The sequence below is a fragment of the Rhinolophus sinicus genome, chromosome 13, assembly GCF_057876585.1.
Source record: "Rhinolophus sinicus isolate RSI-liver-muscle chromosome 13, RSI-T2T, whole genome shotgun sequence".
Taxonomy (NCBI): domain Eukaryota; kingdom Metazoa; phylum Chordata; class Mammalia; order Chiroptera; family Rhinolophidae; genus Rhinolophus; species Rhinolophus sinicus.
This window is the reverse complement of record NC_142513.1, coordinates 14,065,004-14,090,087: the sequence shown is the minus strand read 5'-3', so window position 1 is coordinate 14,090,087 and position 25,084 is coordinate 14,065,004. Positions and strand designations below refer to the sequence as shown.

The window sequence follows — 25,084 nt, the reverse complement described above, 5'->3', positions numbered from 1 at the left end:
GGACTTTGTGATTTCTATTATTCTTACCTAAATTTATTAACTAATCTTACTCTAATTAGAACTGCCTTGCATTTCTCCTTTTGCAATCTAATTCTCAAAGATCCATTACAGGTAATTATACTTACAATACCTCCCTGTCTGCCTGGGGTATCGCTTTCACTCTCGGAAGTGTCCCAGTTGGGACAATATCTATGGCCACCCAACCATTGAGAACAAGATGCTTTCTGTTTATGTGACATTGTTTCCACTCAACTTCTTGCTGTCCACGCAACAAAGCAGGAGTCAGCAAATGTTTTCTGTGAAGAACCAGATGGAAAATATTATCAGCTTCGTAGATCATACTGTCACTGCTGCAACTACTGAACTCTACCACTCCAGCGAAAAAGCAGACAATATGTAAATCAGTGGGTGTGGCTATGTTTCAATAAACTTTATTTATACAAACAGCCTGCGAACAAGATTTGTCTGGTCGGCCATGGTATTTCATTTGTATTTGTACTTGTATTATTTGATACTGATATTGATGTTCCCCCCACACACACTTTATGGAGACCATAGGCGGCATGGGTTGGGGTACTTGCCTAATTGGAGAAGCCAACCAGACAACCAGATGAACCTATCTTGTTGGCAGCTGCATATACCAAGCTAGAGCTTGGGAAAGGCCTGAGCTGGAGATAGAAAATTAGGAGTCATCAGCCTACAGGTGGTCTTGAAGCCACAGACCTGGATGAGAGCACCGAAGGAGTCTATGTAGCTAGAGAAGAGAGAATGTCCAAGGGTCACTCCACTGTAAGAGGACCCGACACCAGCAAAGGAGAATAAGAGAAACCAATGCCATAGGAGGACCACGTAGAGAGTGTAGCAATGTAGAGGCCGAACGATGAACAAGTTTCAAGGAGAAAAGAGCGACTGACTGGACTGAATGCTGCTGACAGGTTGATCCCAGGAGAACCACAGTATTTAGCAATATGGCGACCACCGGAGACATTGACTAGAACGGTTCTGCTGGACTTTGCGGGGAAAGGAGTGGAGTAACATCAGGGGCTTGGAGTGAATGACTCCAGCAGAGACTGAGCAGAGACAAATCGGAGGCAGTGAGGATAAGAGTTCTCTGGAGGAGCTTTGCGGAACCGGGGAATAGAAAAATGGGGTATTTTATTTTCATTGTGATACCTTTAACATTCATTGCCACATATATAATATCAATATATACTGGTCTATGTAATATCAAGCACTCATTATAATTTCTATTCTTGATTTTGTCCTTTGAAATATCATTCTCACTCGAACACCATACAAAATTCAAATACACTGTTTTCTTTTCTTCATTTACCACACTAGCAATCTATTTTTATTTTTATACGAACTGAGTTAATGATCTAACTTTCCCCCTAAATAGCCAATTTTCCTAGCAGCATTAATTACATAATCTATTCTTTCCCCCGCTGATCTGAAATCCACTATTATCATGTAATAAATATCTACATATACTCAAATCTTATTATTTTACTTTCTGTTCTCTTCCAATTATACTTATTTCACCAGCCCCTAAACTAAATTGTTTGTGGTGTTAAATTATTTTTATAACCCTTTATAACTTGCTGTGTTGTAAATCTCCCTTTTATCTTTAAAACATTATTTTTTTTGCTATTCTTATGGGTGTAAGCTTCTATAAAAACCTTAGAATAATTTTTGTCAAGTTCTAAACAGCAATTCCTTAAGGATTTTGATTGAAAAAACATAAATGTAAAATCACTTTGGGGAGAAGTGACATATTTCCATGATTAAATTTCTCCATTCAGAAACATGGTACTTTTAAAAACAATCAAGTCTTCTTTGATGTGCCTCCATGTTTTAATGCCTTCAGGTAGGTCCTGCATTTTTTATCCTCATCCTGAGTCCGAAGCTTTTAAAAATATTCTGTCCTATTATGATTGGGGTTTTCTTTGTTCTACATATTACAACTCAAAAATTGCTCATAGGAAAAAGATAATTTTTTTTTTTTAATTTATTTTGTGTCTGTCTCCTGATGTCTCGTGCTAATGCCAGTGGATTTTTTTTCTTGGATGCTTTTGATTACATTCTTCAGAATACTAATCACACTTGTTCAGAGGATTCTGTCCTTTGATTTTCAAGCCACAGCAGTTTTTCATTGGTTTGAGAATTTTTCTCCATTGTCTTATTCTGGAGGTATGTCCTTCACCCAGGGTCCCTGTCCCACCAGGGCCTTTCAGATGCCTCCTCCATGTCACAGAACCTCTCACCTGACCTGTCAACACGTGTCCTAGCATCTATAGTCTTTCAGTTCATGAAGCTCAGATGACTAGTTCAACATGACTAAGTGGGGAAGAAATACTAGCAAGTTAGTAGCACTAGGGAAGCCCATTGGGAAGATGGACTCTCCCTGGGCAACAGAAACAAGTCCAATCTGAGTGACCAAGGGAATATGACACATGCAGTTTCCATCCAGGCTGCCAGGACACGCGAGGAGCTAAAGCTGGTAGTAGAACTGGACAGCACAGACGTTCGAGTCAAGGCATAAGGAAACAGGGCTGCTAAGAGCCAGATCCCGGAAGATGGAGGAACCAGCAACAGCTTTGCTGCATTTCAGGGTAAGAGCAAAGGAATTTAAATCCCAAGCATCCTTTGGTCTATCAAGGTGAGTTCAGCATTAACAGTGTCTCCTGACTCACGTGGCTTGGCTGTGAGTCTTTGGTCCTGTCCAGGAACCACAGACTTATTATCAGTCAAGGAGACCAAAGCAGATGCCTCATATAAAAACCTAGTAAAACAGTTTCATATTAAGGGAGATTATAGTTCAGGCTTTCCCCAGAATGACTGTAAGCCAGGATTGGACCAGCAGGCTGACATCAATTCCCACCATCTTGAGGGACAGTTTCCTAAAACACAGCTAAGCTGAGTCATATATCTGAGTAGACTGAACCTGTGGCTGAGTAAATCTGGGCAGGACTAAGTAGAAAAATAGGATGATTCTGTCCCTCCTTTTCTCAATCATGTACATGTATAAATAAGTGACAGCAAATCCTTTCTAACCTCCCAAATCAAACCATAGGGAGTAGAACTGGGGAGGTGTGCTACCCCATCACTGCTCACAATCCCTTTGTCACAGCATGATTTTGAATCCCCTTACGCCTAGTGTTTGTCTGGAGAGAGAGTCTGTGTCTGGAGACACAATGGTGATATTCCACCTTTCCTTCCATAAGTATCCATTTGTTTCCTTTCAGTCAATCATACATTGAAGTATTCACTCATTTGGTAAATACGATCAAGCCTGCTCACCGGCAGGTACCCTGCTCGGTACTAAGAATACGGACAAGACTGAGACACATTCTATCCTTGAGGCACTTACTGTCTCACAAATGGCATAAGAAAGCCAAGACTCAGCAAGCGTGAACAACGCAACTAAGGAAACAAACTAGTTAGGTACAACCAGGGTTTAATTCGGGACCACCTAACCCTTCCATACCTAACCCTTCAGAATTCACACCCCAAAGCTTCCTTAGGCACACAGTGACAGCACGGATGGACGAGACCCTTCCTAATGCTACCACCCGAAGTGTGCCTTGTACCCATCACAGGCATGGCACCTTGAAGCAAGGACACAGACCAGCCAGAAGAAATGATCCCACATCCACTCCAACCCTCTCCTTCCTCACAGTGCCTGAGCGAGAGACTCATCCTGCTTAGGAAGTAGCAGGGCAATTAAAGCAATCACAGGGAAAAAGTTACTGAAATCTCTAAGCGCTGCTCATTAGCATAAACCTTGGAGAGAGCTGATAAAGTTCAGAGCTTATCTCCAAGCCTGCTTGCTCCCTCTCTGCCCAGAGCAGCAGCTGGGCCAGAGATCACCTTCTTTGCAAGAAAGCAAATTAAATTAAATTAAATTAAATCAGTTATTTCAGTCTGAGCAACAGCAGCAGCACCTGCAATAAAATTGGGATCTTGAAATGAAAACAAGGAAATTACCTTCTGAAAACCGAATCCCAGCGCCTGGTGAAAAGGCACTCACCACTGAGACCTTCTGTGGCAACTTGACATAAACACTTGGGGTAGGGACCAGGGGAGGTGCTGCAGTATCTTCGAGCAGCCCAGAAATGGGACTTTGGTTTGTTGCTGTTCTACTCTTTCAGAAACACACATCCAATAATGTACTTGACATATAAATAGGCCATTTCAGTGAATATGGTCATGGAAGACCTTTTCCAATAAAAGTATGTCATACTGGCTGTGCAAGAATATATTTACAATCACACAGCATGGTAGAACAGTGAGACTGCCAGGTCTTCCAGAGAATATGGTGGTTTGAGTACCATTTCACAGGCCCTCTATCTCCAAAGTTGACTGAAATGAAAAAAAAAAAAAAAAAGTGAAAAAATAAAAAATAAAATAAAAATGTACTAGTAATACTGAAACACAGAGAGAGCTCTAACGTCACACCATGGATTTTAAGTATCACCTAGGATCAAAATGAAAGGGAAAAAAATCCATGCCCACCTTCCACTTCCACTAAATGGAACAATATTGGTGGAAGGAAAAAAATGTTGGGTAGACAGAAAAGCTCAATGACAGCTCCCAATTTGAAGGGAGGGAACTGGGAAACATTGCCAAACCACAGAACAGATGTAAACCATCCCATTGGACTGGAGTTTGTTTCCCACACTATAGATTTACTTCCTTCCCTAATGCCCTCCCCAGAATTGCCTGTTGGGCAGAAACCAGTTAGTCTCATACAAGGGCTCAAGTGGGCAAAGAAAGACCACGAATGGGCCTAGAAAAAACAAAAAACAAAGTCCATGAGACACAAAGACCTCTCATGAAAGTGGTTGACTCATAAGCAAATAGAAGCGTTAGGGGAAATCCCCTGCAGAAACTGGATCCATTACTAACTTGGCCAAAATGGACCTCGTGTAAGGCTCTGGATAAACTTAGACTAGAGACAAGACTCCCAATGACGTTTTGCAAGTCCCCACTGATTTCCTGTCCCATCAGGGGAGGAGTCAAACTGTGCCCAAATAAACAGGGACAGTAGCAAAAGAAAATTCAGCATTCACAATTTGTATCAAATAACACCATCATGTAATCGACTATATATATATATATATATATATATATATATATATGTATATGTATATGTATATGTATATGTATATGTATATATGTGTATATATATATATATATACACACACACACACACACACATATACATGTATATATATGGCATATACATATATATGACATATATACGTGTGTGTATATATATATACACACACACGTATATATGTCATCAAATAAACAAAAAAACAGCATAAGACTTAAATGAGTAAGTCACCACCTCTACTCCCAGGTAGTTTTGATGTGTAAAGATATTATAGTTTAAAAAACAAAACAAAAAACACCTCACTCGGGAAGAAGAGTTGCTCTAGAAAACATAAAGAGACAACTGCTTTGTAATGCTAGGGAAATTAAAGAGACTATGAACTCTCTGAGACAAGTAATTAAAAGGTGAGAGGACATGACGATTGTTTCCAGACATCAGCTTCCGGACAGCCTCCCAGGTTTCCACATTTCAGAGAGGATTGCCCCTCATCAATACTAGCTCCGCAGTTGCTGAGTACATGCTGGCAAAATGTGGGGAACTGTACATACTATCAGGCTGGAAGGACCGTCATCTAGTCCCAATCAATGACCAGACAGGGAAACCAAGGATATATATTCACTTAGTGGAAGAGCTACTACAACTTAAAACTTAACTCTCCCCTGTATATATAAGTAGGAAAGAAGAGGGAGGGAGGGAAGGAATGGTGAGGAGAGGAAGAGAGAACGGAAGATGGATACAGCAGCTGGGGGGGCAATAAAAAGAGCACAGGATTAATAGCCAGAAGACCGACTATGGATCAAATCTGATTACCTGTTTTCATATTTTTGGTCCATATGCCTAAGAGTGGAATTGCTGGGTCATGTAGTAACTTGACGATCAGTTTTTTGAGGCACAACTAAACTGTTTTCAACAGCATCTGCACCACCATGCATTCCCACTAGCAACTGACAAGGTTCCAATTTCTTAGCTCTAGCACTTTCTATGGTGTGTGACTTTGGATAAGTCACTTTGTTTCTGTGGATCTCAGTTGCCCCATCTCTAAAGAGGAGGGGTTAGGACTAGCTGTCCCATTTCTGCCTCTGGCGTTTCATATTCACACATGCTTTCTTTCCAGCTAATTCTGACCTTCCACCGCCCACACCTCATTCTAACAGTTCCCCAACAATGTGAGGTGCTGTCATGAATCAGTCCTGGCTCTCATCCTCTTCAGGGCCGGAACTATCTTAATGCACGTTCCCAAGTCATATTAATGTGCTTCCATTTCCATCCATATCTCTTCGTGTACTTTTTTCCCCCTGTCTATTCTTTTAACCTTTTTTGCAAGCATTATCTTGTTCTGTCTGTTGGCTGTCAGCTTTTCTCTCCAAGCTTTTGCAGAGTTGCGAGATTCTTGGCTTTTTCTCCACCCTCAGCTCATAACTACTTTTTTTCCCCTGGGGCTCAGCGACTGTTAAGTGGTCTTTGTGAAATCCTGTTAGGATAATCTCCCCGTCTGTGTCTCTTCTCAGCCGGGCTGCCTCTGGAAACCTCAGCCATCTTCCTTCCCACTGTCCACACACACTGTGGGCTACCTCCTAATTCACTCAACACCATCCTTCTTCACAAATGTGCTTACAAGGCTCTGAACGTGCAGACACCTGAAACCCACAGCAATAGTTCAACTCACTGGAGACCTGGCTTCGATGTCATCTCCTGCAGGAAGCTTTCCTATTCACCTGGAACCCCCCTCCCCCATTTCCTCCGCAATCCCAGGGATGAGGAACCTGGTCCTTCTATGCTTTTTCTGTTTATGTTTGTTTTTATCTTCTACCTGTCTCATCAGACTTCATAAAGGCAGGAGCTGGAGCAGCTTGTACACGGTTGTACCCCCAGAGTCTGATATAATAAAGGTTCTCAGTACATATTTGTTGAATTAATGCTCCTCTACCATACAGCTGACCATGCCTTTGCCTATCTGTCTACCCATTTAACTTAAAGCTCCCTTTGGCCACACTGAGATTCACTCACCATGGTAACCACTGTTAAAGAAAAAATTACTCGGACACTCGTTACAATGGTAAGGAAGAATTTACTCAACACTATTGCAATAGAGGTATTGCAACGGGTTGAGAGACTAGGTTCAACTCCGAATACAGAAAAGACAACTGGGGATTTATAGCCAAGGAGTGGAGTAAGGGAGTCAGTGGATAGAAAATTACTAAGAGGGAGCATCAGCGATGGGGGGAATCTTGCTGAACTGTCTTAACCGAATTCTTGCTGAAGGCAAGCCAGGACGACCAGATTATAGGGGGATTCTAGCTGTTCTCACTTGGCAGGATTCTTGCTAAAACAGGGCGAGGCAGGCCAAAGACAGGATGAGGACAGGAGTTCGAAGATATGGGGTCAAGGTCAAGGCCTAGTCAAGAAGAGAGATCAGAGGACCCTACCGAACTGATGTTTGGTGTGGGTGTGAGCCTGTGTTACCCTAACTTCGGGCACAATCCTGTCCAGTCCTTGGTTGGTGCTGACTAAATGCTGGCTGAGCCAAACCGAGCAGCCAGCCTCAGAGTGACCCTGCTTCACTTCAGCAAAGATTCAGGGCTCTCTCTTCCCTGTTCCTTCCTGAGCTGAAATGATGGGAGAAGGTGCCCCAGTAGATGGTATCCAAGGGGTTTGGAGTAGAAGAGGAAGGCAGCAAAATGAGACAGACCCAAATTAATCACAAATATACACCATTTCCCTAAAGGTCCATAGCTCCAAGGCCTTCCCAGGCCAGTCATCCCAATAACCCTCACAGCTACCCTGTGAAGTTCATTTATCTTCATGTACCATGAATGGATACTTTGGGAGATCGAGTATCACATCATCGGCCACACACCCAGAATTTTTCACATTCCACTTATCTCTAATTATTTCCTCTGAATAGCTCCAAAAATAAAATTCCTGATGAAAGATATGTACACTTTAGGTCTCTGACAGATATTAAATTGTCTTCCCTAAATACTGTACCAACTTACCCTCATTCCAGCAATGCACAACTGCCTGCTTCTCAGAAGTCTCACCAACACTGAACATCTATCTACTAGATCATTTGTTTTTCTGTTATTGATTTGTAAGAGCTCTTTTGTTACTCATGATAGCAACCATTTGTTACAGCAAATGTCAGAATTCAGTTTGCTGTGGATCTTTGCATCTTGTTTATGGTATTTATGGACAAATATATAATTTTTTTTTTCTTTATTGCTTCTACCTTTAATAGTAACATCGGAAAACTGTCCTACTCCCAAAGATAATTTAAATATTTTTGTATGCATTATGTGCCTTAGATGCTTTCAGATTTTTACATTTAACTGGAAGTTACTACATTTACCTGAAATATGTTTTGGAACAAGTGTGAAGTAAGGACCTACCTCAACTGGCCTGCACCTTTCCCTGGTGGGTTATCATTACAATTTCATCTTGACTTATCTCACCAATTGGAAATGTTAAATTTATCTAAAACACATACACACACACACACCTCTTTTAGAGACATATTTTGTTCTATTGATCTATTTATCTCTTGAATTCCTATGTATGCTGTTTGGACTCTTTGAATTCTAAGATATATTTCTAAAACTTAGAAGTCTTCCTCCATTATTCTCTTTCAATATCTGTTTCATGATCTGTGCCCATTTATTTTTCCAGGTAAAATTTAAAATCATTTTGTAACATTGCTTATAAATATCTATTGTAATTTGCATTATATGTGTATATTTTAAATTGACAGGCTTTAAAAATATCCAGTCTTCCCATCTGGAAATCAGATATCATCCATTATTTTCTTAGTTTTGCTTTATAGCTCCCTTCGAAAGGTCCGTCATATCACCTCTTGAGTTAATTCCTCAGCCTTTTATATTTCTGTTTCTTTGATAAAATGAATCCTTTTACATTACATTTCTAACTGGTTATTGCTAGGATTTAGGAAATTGTTGATTTTGTATATTTATTCCCTAACTAATCACCTTATAGACTCTATTAATGTCTTCAAATAGTTTTTCACTCATTTCTTTGGAGTTTTGGTAAATAACAATAGCCTCTGCAAATAATAACTTTACTTCTTTTCCCATAATTAAACTTCCAATTCTGTTACTAGAAATCCCTGAATGAATGTCAATTAATTGTAGCGATCATGAGCATCATATTTTTAGGATACTGGATGTTGGTTTGAAATGGACACGCTCTAGCACATTAAGAAAATAGTTTTCTGTGCCTTCTCAGGTTGACAGTTACCCTCTGGGCTCACCATACCCAATCCACACCCATCCCCTCCCTGCTCTGTTCTCTGAGAGTCTGACCTCTGTGATCAGCATCTTCCAGCCTCCCGTACCCTCTGCTCTGAGCGTACCGATGGCAGATACAGGCAGAATACCAAAGGGTGAAAGGAATAAGGTTTGGCAGTGGCTGTGCTCCTCCGTAGTCTGTCAGGCAGTCTAGTAACACCATTCCCTCCCACTGCCCTTCAGTTGTTGGGGCAGTAACAGCTCAGCACTGTTGTCAGCCTCTGGGTGCTTCGCTGTCCCATATTCATTCCCTTAATCTTGATCCCACCTCTATTTCATCAAACTCTCTCCACTGAAACCCTTTATGTGTCATATGTTTCTCACCGAGACCTTCCTTAATTGACTGATAAATTAGGACCCACAACTATTTTCAAATGTCTTTTCAACATCTCAAAATGCTCAAAATATTTTTCTCCCTTGTGATATTTAAACCTTTATACATTCAGTTACGACAAAAAGAAAAGAAAAAAAAACAACATTGAGTACCTACTTTGTGTTAGCTGCTGTGGTAGGCACTTAGATTAGAACAGAAAATACAAACAAAACAGACAAGCTCTCTGCCCTAACGTTCTCTTAGAAGAAACAGATACATAAACAAATAAAATACCTAAATATTACAACAGTGACTAGGAAAGAGTGTTTTGATGAAGAATAATGGGGGCGAGGGGTGTATTTAAATAGGATGGTGGGAGAATAATATTTCTCACACTAGGTGACATTTACATTAAAAAAGAGCTGGGGAAGAGCCTTCTGGAAAAGGAGAATAGCAAGTAGTACAAAGACCCTAAAGCATGAAAATGCCTGGTACAGTTGAAGAATTGACAGAAGGACCACCAGCAAGGTGGGGTGGGTGGCGGAGGCTACGAAGGAACAGGTAGGCAGCGGCTGGATCAGTGAGGCCAATAGAAATAACAGTGCAAGCCACACGTTTGTAGTTTTACATGTTCCAGTAGCCATATTTAAAAATGTAACTAGAAATCGGTGGAATTTATTTCCACGTATTTTATTTAATCCAATTTATCTAAAAGACTACATTTTCAACATTTAAATAATATAAAAATTAATAAGATTATATATATACACACTCATACGTTTTTGAGATGTGGTGTACATTTTACATTTAAAGCACATCTCCATTTGGACTGGCCGCATTTCAAGGGCTCCAGAGCACCGTGTGACTGGTGGCCACTGTGTGGGCAGGCACAGGACTAGGTCAGGCCTTGGTGACAGTGGAGAGTGACTGGGAAGGGCAGGGCACACGAGATTCATCGCTACTGCTACCAGCATTATGCCTGCACATAGTAGGTGCTCAGTGAATGTTTGCGGGGCAGAATAACAGGAGACCTGGGGAATACATGGCAGGGTTCATGAGCAGGGAAGCCGCACTGAGCTCACTCAGGTACCTGCTGTAGGAAACTGGGTCTCTTCTGCGTCCTCAGCCCAGAGAGGAAATTGGGGTCTGCATGCTGGGTCTCCTACTGTGGGGGCCCTTCCAAGTTGCCTCTCCTGTGTCTGGGGCACTTGGCCCAGCTGCTCCCTTAATTCAGAATGATCACATCACACCATATGCCAGGGAGTGGGAGGGAGGGAGGCCATTAGCATTCATTGTACACAGCTTTTCATTTGGAAAAGCACCTCAAATGTGCCGATCCGCATGGCTCTGCTTCATTTTTCAACATTCATGAGCATAATTGCATTTATTTTTCTCGTCAAGACTGCAAAACAAGTGATCATTTACTATATTACAGCCTCTATCGGCTGGGTTTACAGCCACAACAGTTCTAATCTGCCCTCAGAGGGGCTGGGTGGGTAAGTAGGGGGTGGCCTTTTTAGTTGAGAGCAACACATTTCTTTGCAACAGGAAGCTTGGGCCCAGCTACTCATCAAGGTCAGAATAATAGTGGCAACAGCTAATCCATACAGAGACACTGAGCTCCCAAATCACGTTCACCTCCACCATCGAGACCGCTTTTTACAGGAACAGGGTGAGGCAGACATGTACTCCCATTCCCACCTCACAGAAGAAGAGACTGAGGGTCAGAGTGGTCCTCAGTCATACATGGTGACAGGTCAGTGAACATCAAAGTCAGGGCTCAAACATGGATACGTGTGACAGGAAACCCTGTGCTTTGCCCATGGTGCCATGTGGCCGTGCTTGAACTCTGGCAAAGCCCGAGGTCCTGCAGTGGTGTTGTCAGAAAAGAACTCAGCAGGATCTTAAAAGTTTGTAAATGCAAAGCGCTTACTGCAGCTGGGATTCCTGAGGCGACCTACTTCCTTGAGTCTACACTGCAGGACGCTGATTTTCAGGTTCACACCCTTGTAGAAGGGTACATCCAAGTACAGCTCTGTGATGAGCTAGAAACGCGAGTGGGGAAGCATGGCCAGCCCTGTGTTCGGGGATCACTCTGTGCAAAGTTTCCTTCCCCTTGAAAAGAGAAGCTAAGCCCACAGTGATGTCCAGACTTTAGGTTACAAACACTCATGAATTAACGAGTAAATAGGTCGGCAGGGCCCAGCCCTAAAAGCTTACAGATTTGTTAAACTCATTTCTTAAGTAAGATAAAAGTAGTAGATGGGTCAGTGGCAAGACCCTCATCTCCTCTTCCAACCCCTAATTACAACATATGGGTCATGGAAAGAGTAACACAGAGAGGTGGTTTTGCCCGAAAGAATCCGAGCTGGGTAGGGAGACCAGAGTCACAGGTGCTCCCCTATGCTGGGGATCTCTCCTGGCATCCCAGGACCCTGCGCCCCATGTCCACACACTTGTGAAGACAAATTCCCCTGTCGAGGAATCAGAAGCAGCTGCCATGACTGACAGACAGACAGAGATGAGGGGCTGAGACCACAGGGTTTTTCAGAGAAGTTTTATTTGATAAGTGTCACTTAACTCCTACCTTTGAAAATGTATCCTCTTCTTCTTGCATCACAAATTACAAAGCAAAGAATGCTGAGTCATACAGAATGTAAATGAGGCCCGGGGAACGGTGGCACTTGGCCCAAGATCACAGAGTATGTTCATAGAGAAGGTAGGACTAGAACCCGGGACCCCTTCCTTTTAGACCCATTTCACAGAGAAGGGTGCAGGAAGCACAGAGAACGGTGGCTCACCTGCTCAACGTCTCAGGTTAGTGGCAGAGCTGGCACAAGCATTCAGAGAAGTCTCCCTCCCGACCCCCCACAGGGGGCCTACCCCGCCTCACCATTATCCCAATTACACCATTTGTATAAAATACTTTTTAAATCCAGGTTTCATGTCACAGAAAACTGAACTTCAAGACAACAGGCGTGTGGGTATTAGAACGGACACGTTTTCCCATTTATCTGACACGTGCATGTTCTGATCTGACCGCAAAGCTCCTCTGTTGCTTTTCCAAACCATCTTTATCGCTCACCATTATTTGGTCATATCCTCCAGAATAATACTAAACTTGGCTTCAATTTCCTCCTCTTTTTCCCCCTATCAGTTCTGTTATCGTTGTAAACATCCCAAACGAGCACTGATTGGGGTCACTGCAGGCTAATGTATTTTCCCCGATTAATTCTGGAGTTCAAAGTACACGAAAAAGACCATCTCCCATTATCTGAGAGGCTTTGTAAGAACATTTCCGAGAGCTGTTTGGAGACAAAAATCTTGCCTTTTGCTGAGGCCCATGGGGTACATTTTGCCTTTTATCTTTCCTTCCCCCACTGCGATTGCTTGGGTGTGCGCTAAATAAACCACGGCACCGCCCCCCAGTACAGTACCGGGCAGCCCTGGAAGCTGAACACTAAGTCTGAACACTGGTGTGAAGAGAAACCAGTGGCACAAGTCTGGGCAGTACGATCCTGTCCGTCATCTGCCTTCTCAGGAGGCACGAGAGGGAGGTGGCCAAGGGCACAGAGTCGGACCCAGACTTCCTGCAGCCAAGTCCTGGCTCCACCATAGGCCAAGCCTGACCTCGGGCAAGTCACCCAATTGTTCCCCAATGTGTAACAGGCAGATACTTATATCTATATCAGAGGACTTGTTGTAAGGATTAAATAATATACATGTATTTAAAGTATCTAGGAGAATACTGCCATATATTAAGCACCACATAAATATCGCTTCCTTACTATTATTGCTACTATTAACACATACATATATTCTCTCTTTGTCTCCTCCCCTCCTTCTTCTCTCCTTCTCCCTCTCTCTCTCTCTCCCCCACACACATCAGTCTGATGGGGCCGGAGAGAGCTAACTTGCACGCACAAACTCTTTAAGAATGAATATATAACATTTCATCGTTCAAGAGGGAAGAAAAATGTTACCATTTTATCACTGACTCAACAGGAGCTAAAGGGAAACATAAGAAATTATAGCTTTCAGCCAATCAATAATAATATCAGGAGTGATTAAGTGTGTTCAAAGACCCATACTTCCAGATCACTTTAAAGTAAGTATCCCATTACAGAAACAGAGGGTCAGTTTTTGGATGCGACGCGTTTTCCCCATGGGGAGCCTCTTACATAGCTCACAAGCAGATCTACACATGTGCCAGGAAAAAGGCAGAAATAATCCCCAGGGTCCTTGTATTTGCCCCAAGGATCAACTCTAGAGCAGAAGAGCCCGGACCAGCCAAGCCCTGGACCAAATGGCCCCTCCTGACCACAGTCTCATCGAGCTGAGAGGTGGCGCTGGACGTATGAAAGCCACCCATGTCCCCGGTACAGTGAAAATGCCAAAGAAAGCAGCGGCCTCTCCAGGGTTCTCCCCACATTTTCTTGACATCATTTTTCTCTTGACTTCCCCAACACTAATCACCCTAATGATAATTTCATCCATCTATGGACGACCTGCCCTGTTCCAAGCCACATGCAGGGCACAGGGAATTCAGCAGTGAGGAGCAGCCCATGCGTGCCCTTGAGTACCTCACAGCCCTAGCGTGGAAGCAGAGAACACGTTGTCATAAACTCAGCCACAGAGGCAGAGAGGAAAGGCGGATGCTGTGGGAAAGAGTCAGGGAAGCCCTGCTGAGGAGGTGACATCTGTGCAGAGCTTTAACAGGAGAAAGGGGACAGGAGGTGCCTTTTAGCCAGAGGGGTCAGCAAGTGCAAAGCGTGACAGTGTGGCCTTCGGGTTAGGGCTGAAAACAAAAGAAATCAACCACGACCATCTTCTCAATGGAAGAATATTGGAAGGCTCATCATGAACAGGAAACAGGAGTACCAGGCTTAAAAACCAAGCAAAAACTCTGTCACATGTAGGGAACTAAGAAGCACACAGTGAGCAACCTCGTTTAGTACAAGCTCTTGTGGCCCAGGCATCACCCCTGCCACTGGACACCCTGTGACATTAGCCTCTGGCTGCTGGCTCATGCTTCCTAGGTGGAAAGTCCTGGCCAGGAGGGTCCAACTGGCTTTATCCAGGTCACATGCCCAGCCACACCCAGACTGCAGGGAGTGCTGAATTTCTGGCCTCTTCTCCTTCCAGAGAGCTCCACATTCCACCAAGATTCCACATAATGGGAGATTCCAGAAATCAGGAAGCAGGGTTGGAGGCTGGACTCCCAAAACAAAAGCACAAAGGCCTCTCTTGCATGATTCCATAGAAGGGGAGAGGGAAGAGAGCAAAGAGGGAGCTGAGGCTGGAGATGGATGCTGGGGCCGTATCATGAGAAAGTTCAATTATTAATAAGGGCATTTCATTTAACACACATTCACTGCCACCTTCTAAGTCCAGGGACTAGGGTTACAGATGTAAATAAAATGGTGCTCCCACCTACAAGGCAAACCCAAACTATTAATAGGTCAGTACACAAACCAGGAAGAGGCTTGTTATGCCTCCAGTCTGCTCGGCAAAGCCCATTCTGCTCTTTACAGTGATGTCCACCTTGATTGGTCAGTGCGTGGACGGCTCTGGTTGATTGCTTTCCTGAACGTAATTCTTGCCAATCCCCAGGTCTCCATTCAGTGTGCAGAGAAGTAGAATGTGGCACACTCAGAGCTATCCCCGGTTCCCAACCTGTTTTGGGCCTCAGAATTCACAACGCATTTTCCCAACATCAACTCATGGGCAGATTTCTTGGATTCCACATTTGACTTGTGGATGATATTCTTTTCTCCAGATCTCCAAAATAATACACAACCATTCTGCGTTGGTTACACAAGGGAGTACAGAAATACATATGTATATATATATATATGAAAACAAATTTTATCACTTCTATTGGTGATGAACACAGAGATATATGTACAATAACACTCACTACAATGTGATTTAGGAGTAACTGGAAGGAATTTAAATACGCAACAATACGGGTAGTTAAATAAATTGTGGAATAGTCATTGTAATGGAAAACTACGAAACCTTTAGAAAGCATGCTTTTGAGGAACATTTAATAACATGGGGAAATGCTTAAAAATAGTGTTAAGTGGAAAAATAGATATTTATCTAAGTCTGTGTGCACACATGACTTTTATTTTGTTTTTTTATAACTGTCAGTACTGTGCATCCTCTACAATAAATGTGCATTCTTTTTGCAATCATGAATTATTAATATAAATGGAAATAGTTGTAAAAGATGTTTAGTTGATGATGGTACCATGTATACAATGTATATTTATTTCTCTATCCTGGAGTTGAAGCCTGTTTCCTCTTTCGTATATAACTTACATGACTGTGGACCAGTAAGTTTCCCTCTCTGGGGTTTGGTTTTCTCAAAAATAAAGAGGAGACACCGTCTCTGAAATCACAGGATGGCGGCACATTAGATGAAATGTATAGGAAAATGCCGACCCCAATTCTTGGGTAGAATGAACACGCAGTTCATGCCAGTTCTCCTAAAAGCAAGCAAAGGCTCCAGCACTTACAGTGCTCTTGAGCGTGTTCTAACATAGAGAAGGTGACACAGTCAGAGTACCGACGTGTGATTGACGCAGTAATAGTTTCCTAGGGCTGCCGTAACAAATTACCACCAACTGGGTGGCTAACAGCAAGGGAACCTTATCCTTCCACAGTGTGGAGTCTAGAGTCTGAAATCAAGCTGCTGACAGGGACACATTCCCTCCCAGTGCTCTCGGAACAACTCTCCCTCGCCTCTCCCAGCTGCTGGTGTTGGCTGGCGGTCCTTGGCGGTCCTTGGCTTGAAGACGCCTTGTTCCAACCTCTGCCTATGTCTTTCCACGACCTACTCTGTGTGTCTGTGTATCTCTTCTCCTCCATCAGTCATATCAGTTGGAGGGCCCAGGATGACCAACAGGACATCATCTTAACTTGACTACAGCTGTAAACACCCTGTTTCCAAATAAGGTCATATTCACAGGTGCTGGGATTAGGGCTTCACTGTATCTTCTTGCAGGACACAATTCAACCCATAACAGACACCAGCTCTCTGAGGATGAGCAATTGAGCACAGCAGGAACACACAGCCAAGGGCTCAGTGGCCTGAAGAGAGAGCCCAGGACCTCCCTGGAGACTGTCTGCTTCCACAGCAGCCGGGTTGGTTGAAATATTCCTGTCTGTATGTGTGCATGCCTGTGGGTCTGTTCTTTCTAGATTCTCCCCAATACCTGCCCCTTCCAATCCAGTAACTAAGATGGTCTTTCTCTGCTCTAGAAATGTGTACAGAATGGAAAGAAGCTACCCCTTTTTTTTCCTAAGTTTAAACTTACTGACAAGATTATGTGGCGGGTCCCAGAGGGGCTGGGACCAGACACGTGTGTCTTTGAGGGCTAAGAAGGTGAATGGAGAAGTTCCCCTACACGGGGAGGGGAAAAGATGGGTCTCCTGGTCCCATCCTGCTCGGTGGCAGTACTTAGGGAGGGGGCAGGCCCCAGAGGGATGCTGGGTGATGCACCTGGGCTGGCTGGACCTGAGACAAGGGCTCCAAAGCTGGGAAAGAGGCAGCAAAATGATTAGATTCAAAAGGACCGCAAGGAATGTGACAGTGTGCTTCTCAGAGGAGACCACAATGGCATGCGAAAGTCCCCAGGACATTTGTAGACCCCTTAGGGAAGGGGGAGCCCCCGTAATGACTAAAATTCAATATCTGGACACTCAGGGTCAGATTCAAATTGATGTAAATGCAGTATTTATTGTGCGCCTGGGTTTTCAGCCTGAGATTCAACCTGACTTCATTTCGACACTTAAAATACGAATGTCCTACAGGCATTAGAAGGAAACCTCCCATGCCCCATTACCTCTGACTTCAGCCCTTTTAAAAGGGCACTTACAGCACTTTCGTCTATCTCCCTTCAGTCCCCAGAGACCCTCCTGGTGGGCCCTCCTGAGTGGACATGTAAAAACTCATGCTAAGGCTGAGGAAGGCAGAGCTGGGAATGAGGGATACTGCAGTTGGTTCCATGGACAAGATAGAGGTCGGGAGGGAAGGCCTGTGGGTGTCGTAACCGCGTTTCTCTGTAACGAAAAATGCGGTGGGGGAAACCAGATCTGAAGCCCAGGCCCATTTCCCACAGAGACGGACGAGGAAAAGAGTAAGACAATCGCTGTGTGAAGAGGTGAACTGACAGAGCCAAGAGTCAGGGGGTGTTCAGCCCACGGGATGGCAGGTACGCTGGGTATTGAAAAGCTTCTCTGGGCTTGTCAGGGACGCATGGCAGACCTCCTGCTGGAAGGTTCCCCTGTGTAAAGCAGCATCTGGCATCAGGGGACCTTGAAGGAAGGGGTAAGGTTCTAAGAAAGACTTAAGAGTGTCAGAACCAGAAAAGAACTTCAGGGAACCAAGCACTGATTGAGCCCTGTTATGTGTAGATACTTCCACACTCACACAGCCATCATCACATTTAACTGGTTCCCAAGTTAAAGATGAGAAAACTGAAGCAGAGGGATTAAGACCTCAGAGTCGCTCGGCCATGGCACAGATTTAGAATACGCTGGCCTGTAAACATGTCCACGATGAAGACTTTGAAAGCAAAGAACAGGATGATACAACTAAGAAAAACCAGAGAGTCTTTCTTTAGATACTCGTAGACCAATGAGGAGCAATTTCCTGAGAAAGAGTTGTTTGAGCTGAGACCTGAAGAAATTGGCCAAGTGAAGAGTGGAGAAATCTTCCAATGAGAGGGAACAGCAGATGCAAAGGTCCTGTGGTAGGAAAGAATCTGACATGTCTAAGGAACAAAAAAAAATAACTAGTGTGTCTGGAGCATTTGGGGAGAGAAAAAAAAAAGGGTTCAACAAGACACCAGATCATACAGGACCTTATAGTCCATGGCAAGGAATTCACCTTTCATCTTATGTGTCAGGAGAAGCCACAGGAAGGATTAAATGCCAAAATAACATGGTCTGATTTACCCAGCGTCTAACACAGAACGTGTCGCACAGAAGGAGATCGGGAAAAGGTTGTGGCACATCTGAATAAATAGACTCAAACTAGGATTTTCAAACGGATTTTCAAAAGGCTGCTTTTAGAGAAAGCAAAGTAAGATTTCAGGCTTTGCCTATGAGAAAAACAAACAATTTCGCCTAATCCAAATTCCCATTCAAGCCTCTCTGCCTAAGACGCACGCAGAGCCGCCGAAACCCACAAGCACATCATGACAGAATAATTTCAGTGATCATTATCAAATGCCTCTATTTAGAAAAGCTCAGAAGATGGTATTAGCACAATCCAATATTTATGAAATGACACTCTGCTGTAATGAGGGGCTGAGAAAATTAAGATTAGAAGCCAGAGTTGTCCCTTTGGGGGGGAGAGAGTGGGAAACGCAGGAATGTCAATCAGCTCCTTGGAGCCTTGGTTTTCCTGATCTGTAAAATGGAAGGATGGTAACGAAGACTCAGAAATGTGTGATCAGTCAATAGAGGGCCCAGAGGCATTTAATAATGTTTATCATTCATTTCTTCTTTAGGAAAATATGTGAGAAATCCATCCATCCATGCATCCATCTAACCAAACATTGTTTAGTACACACTGTGTACGGCGCATTACATTGAGCACTGAAGATAAAGCTGTGAACAAGATCGCCATGGTCCCCATTCACTTGGGGCTTCTCACCTGGGGGTCAGACATGCATTGAACAGGTAGCAACAGCTGTGGTGTGTGTCACTGAGGAAAAGTGCAGGGCGCGACGGGGAACATTTACAGAGAGAAGTGACCCAGGCTGGGGTATCTCGGGAGTACTACCCTGAGGAAGAGATGTTTAAGCTGAGATACAAAGGGCAAAATACACGAGAACTGGGTAGAGGGAAAGGTTCCAGTAGCCTTCTGCCTTGGAGCCAAACTTAAAGCCAATGAGGCCACCAAGACCATGACCTCCCCTGGACATCTCTGAGCATCTTCTGTGTCTTCAGCTTAGTGACATCCTGGAAAATCCCTCCCCCCAGAAGCAGCTGAGAAGACATGGCCCAGTGGGCCATGTAGGTCTGGAGTTCGTAAGAGATATCTGATGGCAACTGACGCCATAGGGGTGGTTGAGGTCGTCCATGGTGTGACGGCTGTTTTATGTGTCCACTTGACTGGGCAAAGGGAAGCCCAAACGGCTGGTAAAACATCAATTCTGGGTGTATCTGTGAGAGTGTTTCCAGAAGAGATTAGCATTGAGCTGGTGAACTCAGGAAAGCTGGCAGCCTTCCCCAGGGTGCATGGGCCTCATCCAGCTCCTTGAGGGCCCAGATAGAACAAAAAGGCAAAGGACGTGCAAATTCTCTCTTTTCTTGAGCTGGGATGTCTTCTGCCCTCTGACACTGGCACTCCTGGTTCTCAGGCTTTCAGACTCAGATCAGGGCTCACACCAACAGGCCCCCAATTCTCAGGCCTTCAGACTCAGACTGAATTACATCACCAGCTTCCCTGGTCCTCAGCTTGGTCAGAACATGGGGCTTCTCCATAACCGTGGGAGCCAAAGCCTATAAGTCTCCTCTTAAGTGTACGTGTATGTCCTATTGGTTCTGCTCCTCGGAGGACCCTAACTACCGTAAGACGCATGGAAAGAGTATAGAAGACCCTGAAGAACTCCAACGGCCAGAATGAGCTGACACAGGACACTGAGTACAAGAAGGGGTTAGTAAAAACCCAGGACCGTGTGTGGGTTAGAGGGAGCGCTTGGTTGGGGAGGAACCATAGGGGATGGTCTCCCTTCTCCGACAGCCAATTGTCCTGACAACTGTACCAGGGATCATATTATCCAAAGAGGTGATCTGACTGTCCCCAGAATTGCAACTCTTCCTGGCTCACGGCTTCAGCTAACCTCTTCAAGACTCAACTTACGCAGGCGTACCCCACCTTAAATGTGTTCTGCCTGAATATACCTCCTCCAGGTGTACCTCCCCGAGAATAGTACATCAGAGGTGACTCTCATAGGCCTGCCTCATGCAGGTATCCAGCAAGAGTACACGGTAGCCTTCAGCCCCACTGGTGAAGCATCAGCCTGCATTCAGGATATCTGGACATTAACTTTATGAGGAATATTCTGACTGTGGAAGTCTCCCTGCAAATACACAAGCTGTGTCTATGTGTCTGTGTCTATGTGGCCTAAAAAGAAAATGAATAACCTCAAATTAGTCAGCTCTTTCTTCCCCTAAAATTCCACTATTATCAGGCTCCCAAGCAAAATTCATCGATGCCCTCCTTGGAGCTAAACTTTAGAATCTCAATGCTGAAAGAAATCCTAAAGGTTCCTGAATTGAGGAGACATCTGACTTCTACCACATTCTTAAGAGTTCATTCAGCTTTGGCTTGCATACCTCCAGGGATGGGGAGCTTACTACCAACAAAGTTATTGATTGCCCTCTCAAACAGCTCAACCGACAAGAAAGATCTTCCCATGAGTCATCATAAGAGATGCCATCCCCATCACAGCCCCAAGCACAGTGGGTCACCTACCTGTGGGCACCGCTGGGTCCAGCATTGGTTTCTCCCATGTGTTGATCTGCTCCCAGGTAAACCCATTGGTCCCCAGGGCCACGCTATAACCACAGTTGCTGTAGTGCTCATCAAAGGAACAGCCGCCTGCAGACAAAAGAGATATGGGTAAATACAACCTCGTGTCTGGGGCTTGGTTCGTTACCCCTGTCTCATCGGCTCTTCATTTACAGCTTTGAATTTTAAACTCTGAAGAAGATTAAAAAAAAAAAAAAAAAAGGCAAGCAAATTGGATTTTTATATTTGCTTTGGTGCTCTCTGGAAAGACGCTGGCATCTGCGGGCCCCCCTATTTAAAAAAGTTAATAAGGCTAGTTACATTGATTTCAATCTTCCTTCCTGAGAAAGTAAACAGCAGCGTCTCATTCTAAGCAGGAAAAATGAATGCCAGGGCATGCTTCTGTAAATGCTTCCTGCAACACGGAGAGACGCCCTGAGGCTGCAGGGAACACTAGCTTCGGAGTCCAGCAAAACTAGACACAGATCTCAGCTTTGCAAAGCTGTGTCAGCTGGGGCCAGAGGCTTCAGCCATCTGTGTGGTGTGTACGCCACTTCCTTCACCTGTTAGGTGGAGGGAAAGACTCACCTGCCAGAAATGTCACGAGGATTAAATGGAATAACATATGAAAAGTAACTGGCGTAGAACAGGTTCTCAATAGCCACCTCCCTCCCCATCAGAGCAATTTTTGAAAAATCATTTTCATAAAGTAAAAATCAAATATGTGAAGACCTAGGCAATCGTGCACCTGGCAGGTAATAAACTCAATGCCGATAGCGTTTAAAGCTTCTCCCTTTAAAGTCCAAGCCACCCACCATTTTACGAGGAGCTGCGTCGATTCAATTTTGACAACAACTTACTGACCATACGCTGTGGGCTGTAAGCCCCTCTGGGTCATTGGAAAGGCTCCTGACAAACAGGAGTCCGTGATCTCCTGGAGGGGGAGAAGTGACCATGCCTGCAAGGGATGCGAGCATCTCCATGGGCACAAAGCAGGACGGAGGGCATTCCCGGTGACCTGGCAGGATGCACAGATGCAGGAGGCCACACCTGAACTGAGCTATGCAGCAGCCTCCGGACTGGTCTCCCAGACCCCAGTTTCACACCCCGGCCCATCTTTTCCACTGTCTCTTTCTTATCTCCTGGATGTTCAGATCTCATCACATCACCATCTCCCTCCTATAAACACCCATTGGGTCCCCATCACACGTCCAAAGATGGTTCTGCTCAATGTACAGAAACCAGTCCCCACGAGTCTCATGGAACATAACCAGCATCTCCATCAGCGGCAGAGGGCAAATTCCTTCTCTGCTCCCCACACCAGGATTTCCTCTGTATAGTGGGGGTAGAAGTCCTGTTGATAGATTCCATACAGAATATGGTCACAGCACCGCTAAAGAAAACCTGTGATGTGAAAGCTTTCTCCACCTTCCTCTCCTGCTGTGTATGGGAACCCAGAAGAGTTGGCGTTAGTACCTCAGTGAGTCTCGGACTGGGAAGAGAGATGGACTTTTTTTGGTACTACCGCGGTTGGGAAGTGAGTTGACTATTACATTTCTTGGCACTAAAAGAAACAGAAATGTGGGGTGTTTTATGCAGATAGCTCGAGAGAGAAGGAAAAGAGAGTGAGAGAGAGGTCTGAGAAACCCCATGAAAAACAGAAACCTACAGGAAGTAACAGCTGGTGAGAAATTTCCTGTGGTGCAAAGCGGTTGATGCATGGGTAGGAACTATAATACCTGTTTGTTCTCGTTTATTCATTCAATAATCCAACAACTATTTAATTGGGCACTTAGCAGAATACTAGGTCTTAGCTATATGGTGGTTTCCCAAAGAGGCATGATATCGCTCATCAGTCAGACACACAGATAGTCAACAAGCAAACTACTAAGGAATTATGCTTTGAATAGCACATAGCATTATGTCTATGAAGGCTGCAGCTGGGGCAGGTAACAGGACTGCTAAGTTGGAATGGGCCAGAAAGTCTTTCTGACCATGAATTGGAAACGGTTCCCTGTCCTATGCTGTAATGTCCCCCCACTACACTACACTCCTCCGTGACAGCTGGCCACACACGATAGCCATGTGTCGCTGGTGCTTTGGGAAACTGAGGGAAGAAGGGCCATGACCATTGTGGACTGACGCAGGTCAACAGATGAGGATGGAAGGCCCAGGAGACAAGGTGAAATGTTAGGAGCAGGTGACAGAGGAGACCGTCCCAGATGTAACAGAGAAGGATGACCTTTGAAAGGCAAACAGGGAGACAATCAAACAGCTTCCATTAGACAGGAAAGTGGGATTAGTTCTGGCACACAGCAGCAACCTAATAAACATGTGTTGAATGAATGCACCAATAAATGTTACTGGAATGCCTGACACAGCCAAACTCAAGCGACCTTGAGCCCACACCACTCCCCCACCTCAATCTGCTCTTTCATGGCTCGTACTTGCCACTTCCCCCTAGAAAGCTCCTTCCCCACATTGCCTGTCTGACAAATTCCCGACGACACACCCCAAATCACTTTATAACCCTCCTCTGACCAGAACAGCAGAGTGAAGGCCCCAGATAGGAAAACATGAAACACTACATTTGAAATTTAAAAAACAGTCGCAGCAGCACTTCTGGGGCTCTCAGAGGGCCAACCTCGTTTTCCAAAAGTGCCATCACCTCACTGGAGCCCAGGCTGTGAGAGACAAATGACTGCGGTCAACGACATTGACAACAGACTCTAATGTGCTGGAAGTGACAAGCAAGGAGAACCTGCACATCCCAAGAGTTCGTTGGAAGAGCTGACTGACAACCCTAAGCTGAGATCACCAGCCTCCAGGGCTAGTGACCGTGTGGCCCAGACAATGCTATGTGGACCGCCAACTGTTTGGGTCTTTTCTCCAGTGCACACAAGAACACATGTGCCCAGGCTACCCTGTATCGGGGAAGACCATGTAATCATCCCTGGAAATACGTAACAAAGCGATATCCACCCCTTGCAGGACTAACCCATAAAAATAATCCCTTACAAGCAACCCTTCTCACCTGCCCAGGCTGTGAGGACCTTCGGAGCTGTAGTTGAAGGTGGTGGCATCGAAGGAAGAGTGATGTCTAGATCCCTGAGACACTCATTGGAGAAGAGCCACCCTGAGAATCACCTAATCGGGAATATCGGCATTCAACTTTTCAGGAGCAAAACACCGTTTCCTGTTCTACACCACTGACATCGTAGGGGCTAGTTGTTACCACAGCAGAGCTGATACATGCTGACTAATACAAGAAACATGCTCTCTGGAGCATCTGCTCCCTTCCAGGCAATACACTAGGTACTGACTACATAATCCATCTCATTGGCTCTCACTTAATTCTCACAGTTTTGTGAGGCAGGTTTTTATCCCTACTTTAAATATCAAGTAACTGATGTATTGAGGAGTTAGGTGACCTGTTCAGGTCACCACACAAAAGGAGGTGCTGGAGCCAGGCTTAAATCCATTGCAACCTCACCACAGATCACACATTTTTTCTCACAGGCCAGAAAGAGACTGCTCTCCCCCAAACCCAGGACCAACCTTTCGTTTATAAGGTCGTAAGAGGGGGTCAGAAAGATGAAGAGTGCACGGCGGTTCAGTCTCTCCTGTTTGAATCCATTCCCTTGCTTATTCTAGGAACATGTAACAAATATCTTTTTTACAGGCTCTGTGCAGGGGCACAGAATTGACAGATATGATTCTGACCCTCGTAAAGTTTGCAGAGGATAGGGAAAGGCAACCACACAACAATACACTAATGCACGTTGCAAACACAAAACAAAACACTTTCATACAGATGT

At 44.5% G+C, this 25,084-nt stretch overlaps 1 protein-coding gene across 18 annotated transcripts in view; it reads right to left on the bottom strand.

The window, feature by feature from the left end:
• PTPRT (protein tyrosine phosphatase receptor type T) overlaps window positions 1–25,084 on the bottom strand; it is a 951,833-nt gene that overhangs the window by 666,409 nt on the left and 260,340 nt on the right. For all 18 annotated transcript variants that reach the window (XM_074318303.2, XM_074318304.2, XM_074318302.2 and 15 more), the window contains exon 2: window positions 21,231–21,356. In XM_074318303.2, coding sequence (XP_074174404.1) covers window positions 21,231–21,356 — 126 coding nt within the window. The remainder of the gene's footprint in view (window positions 1–21,230; window positions 21,357–25,084) is intronic.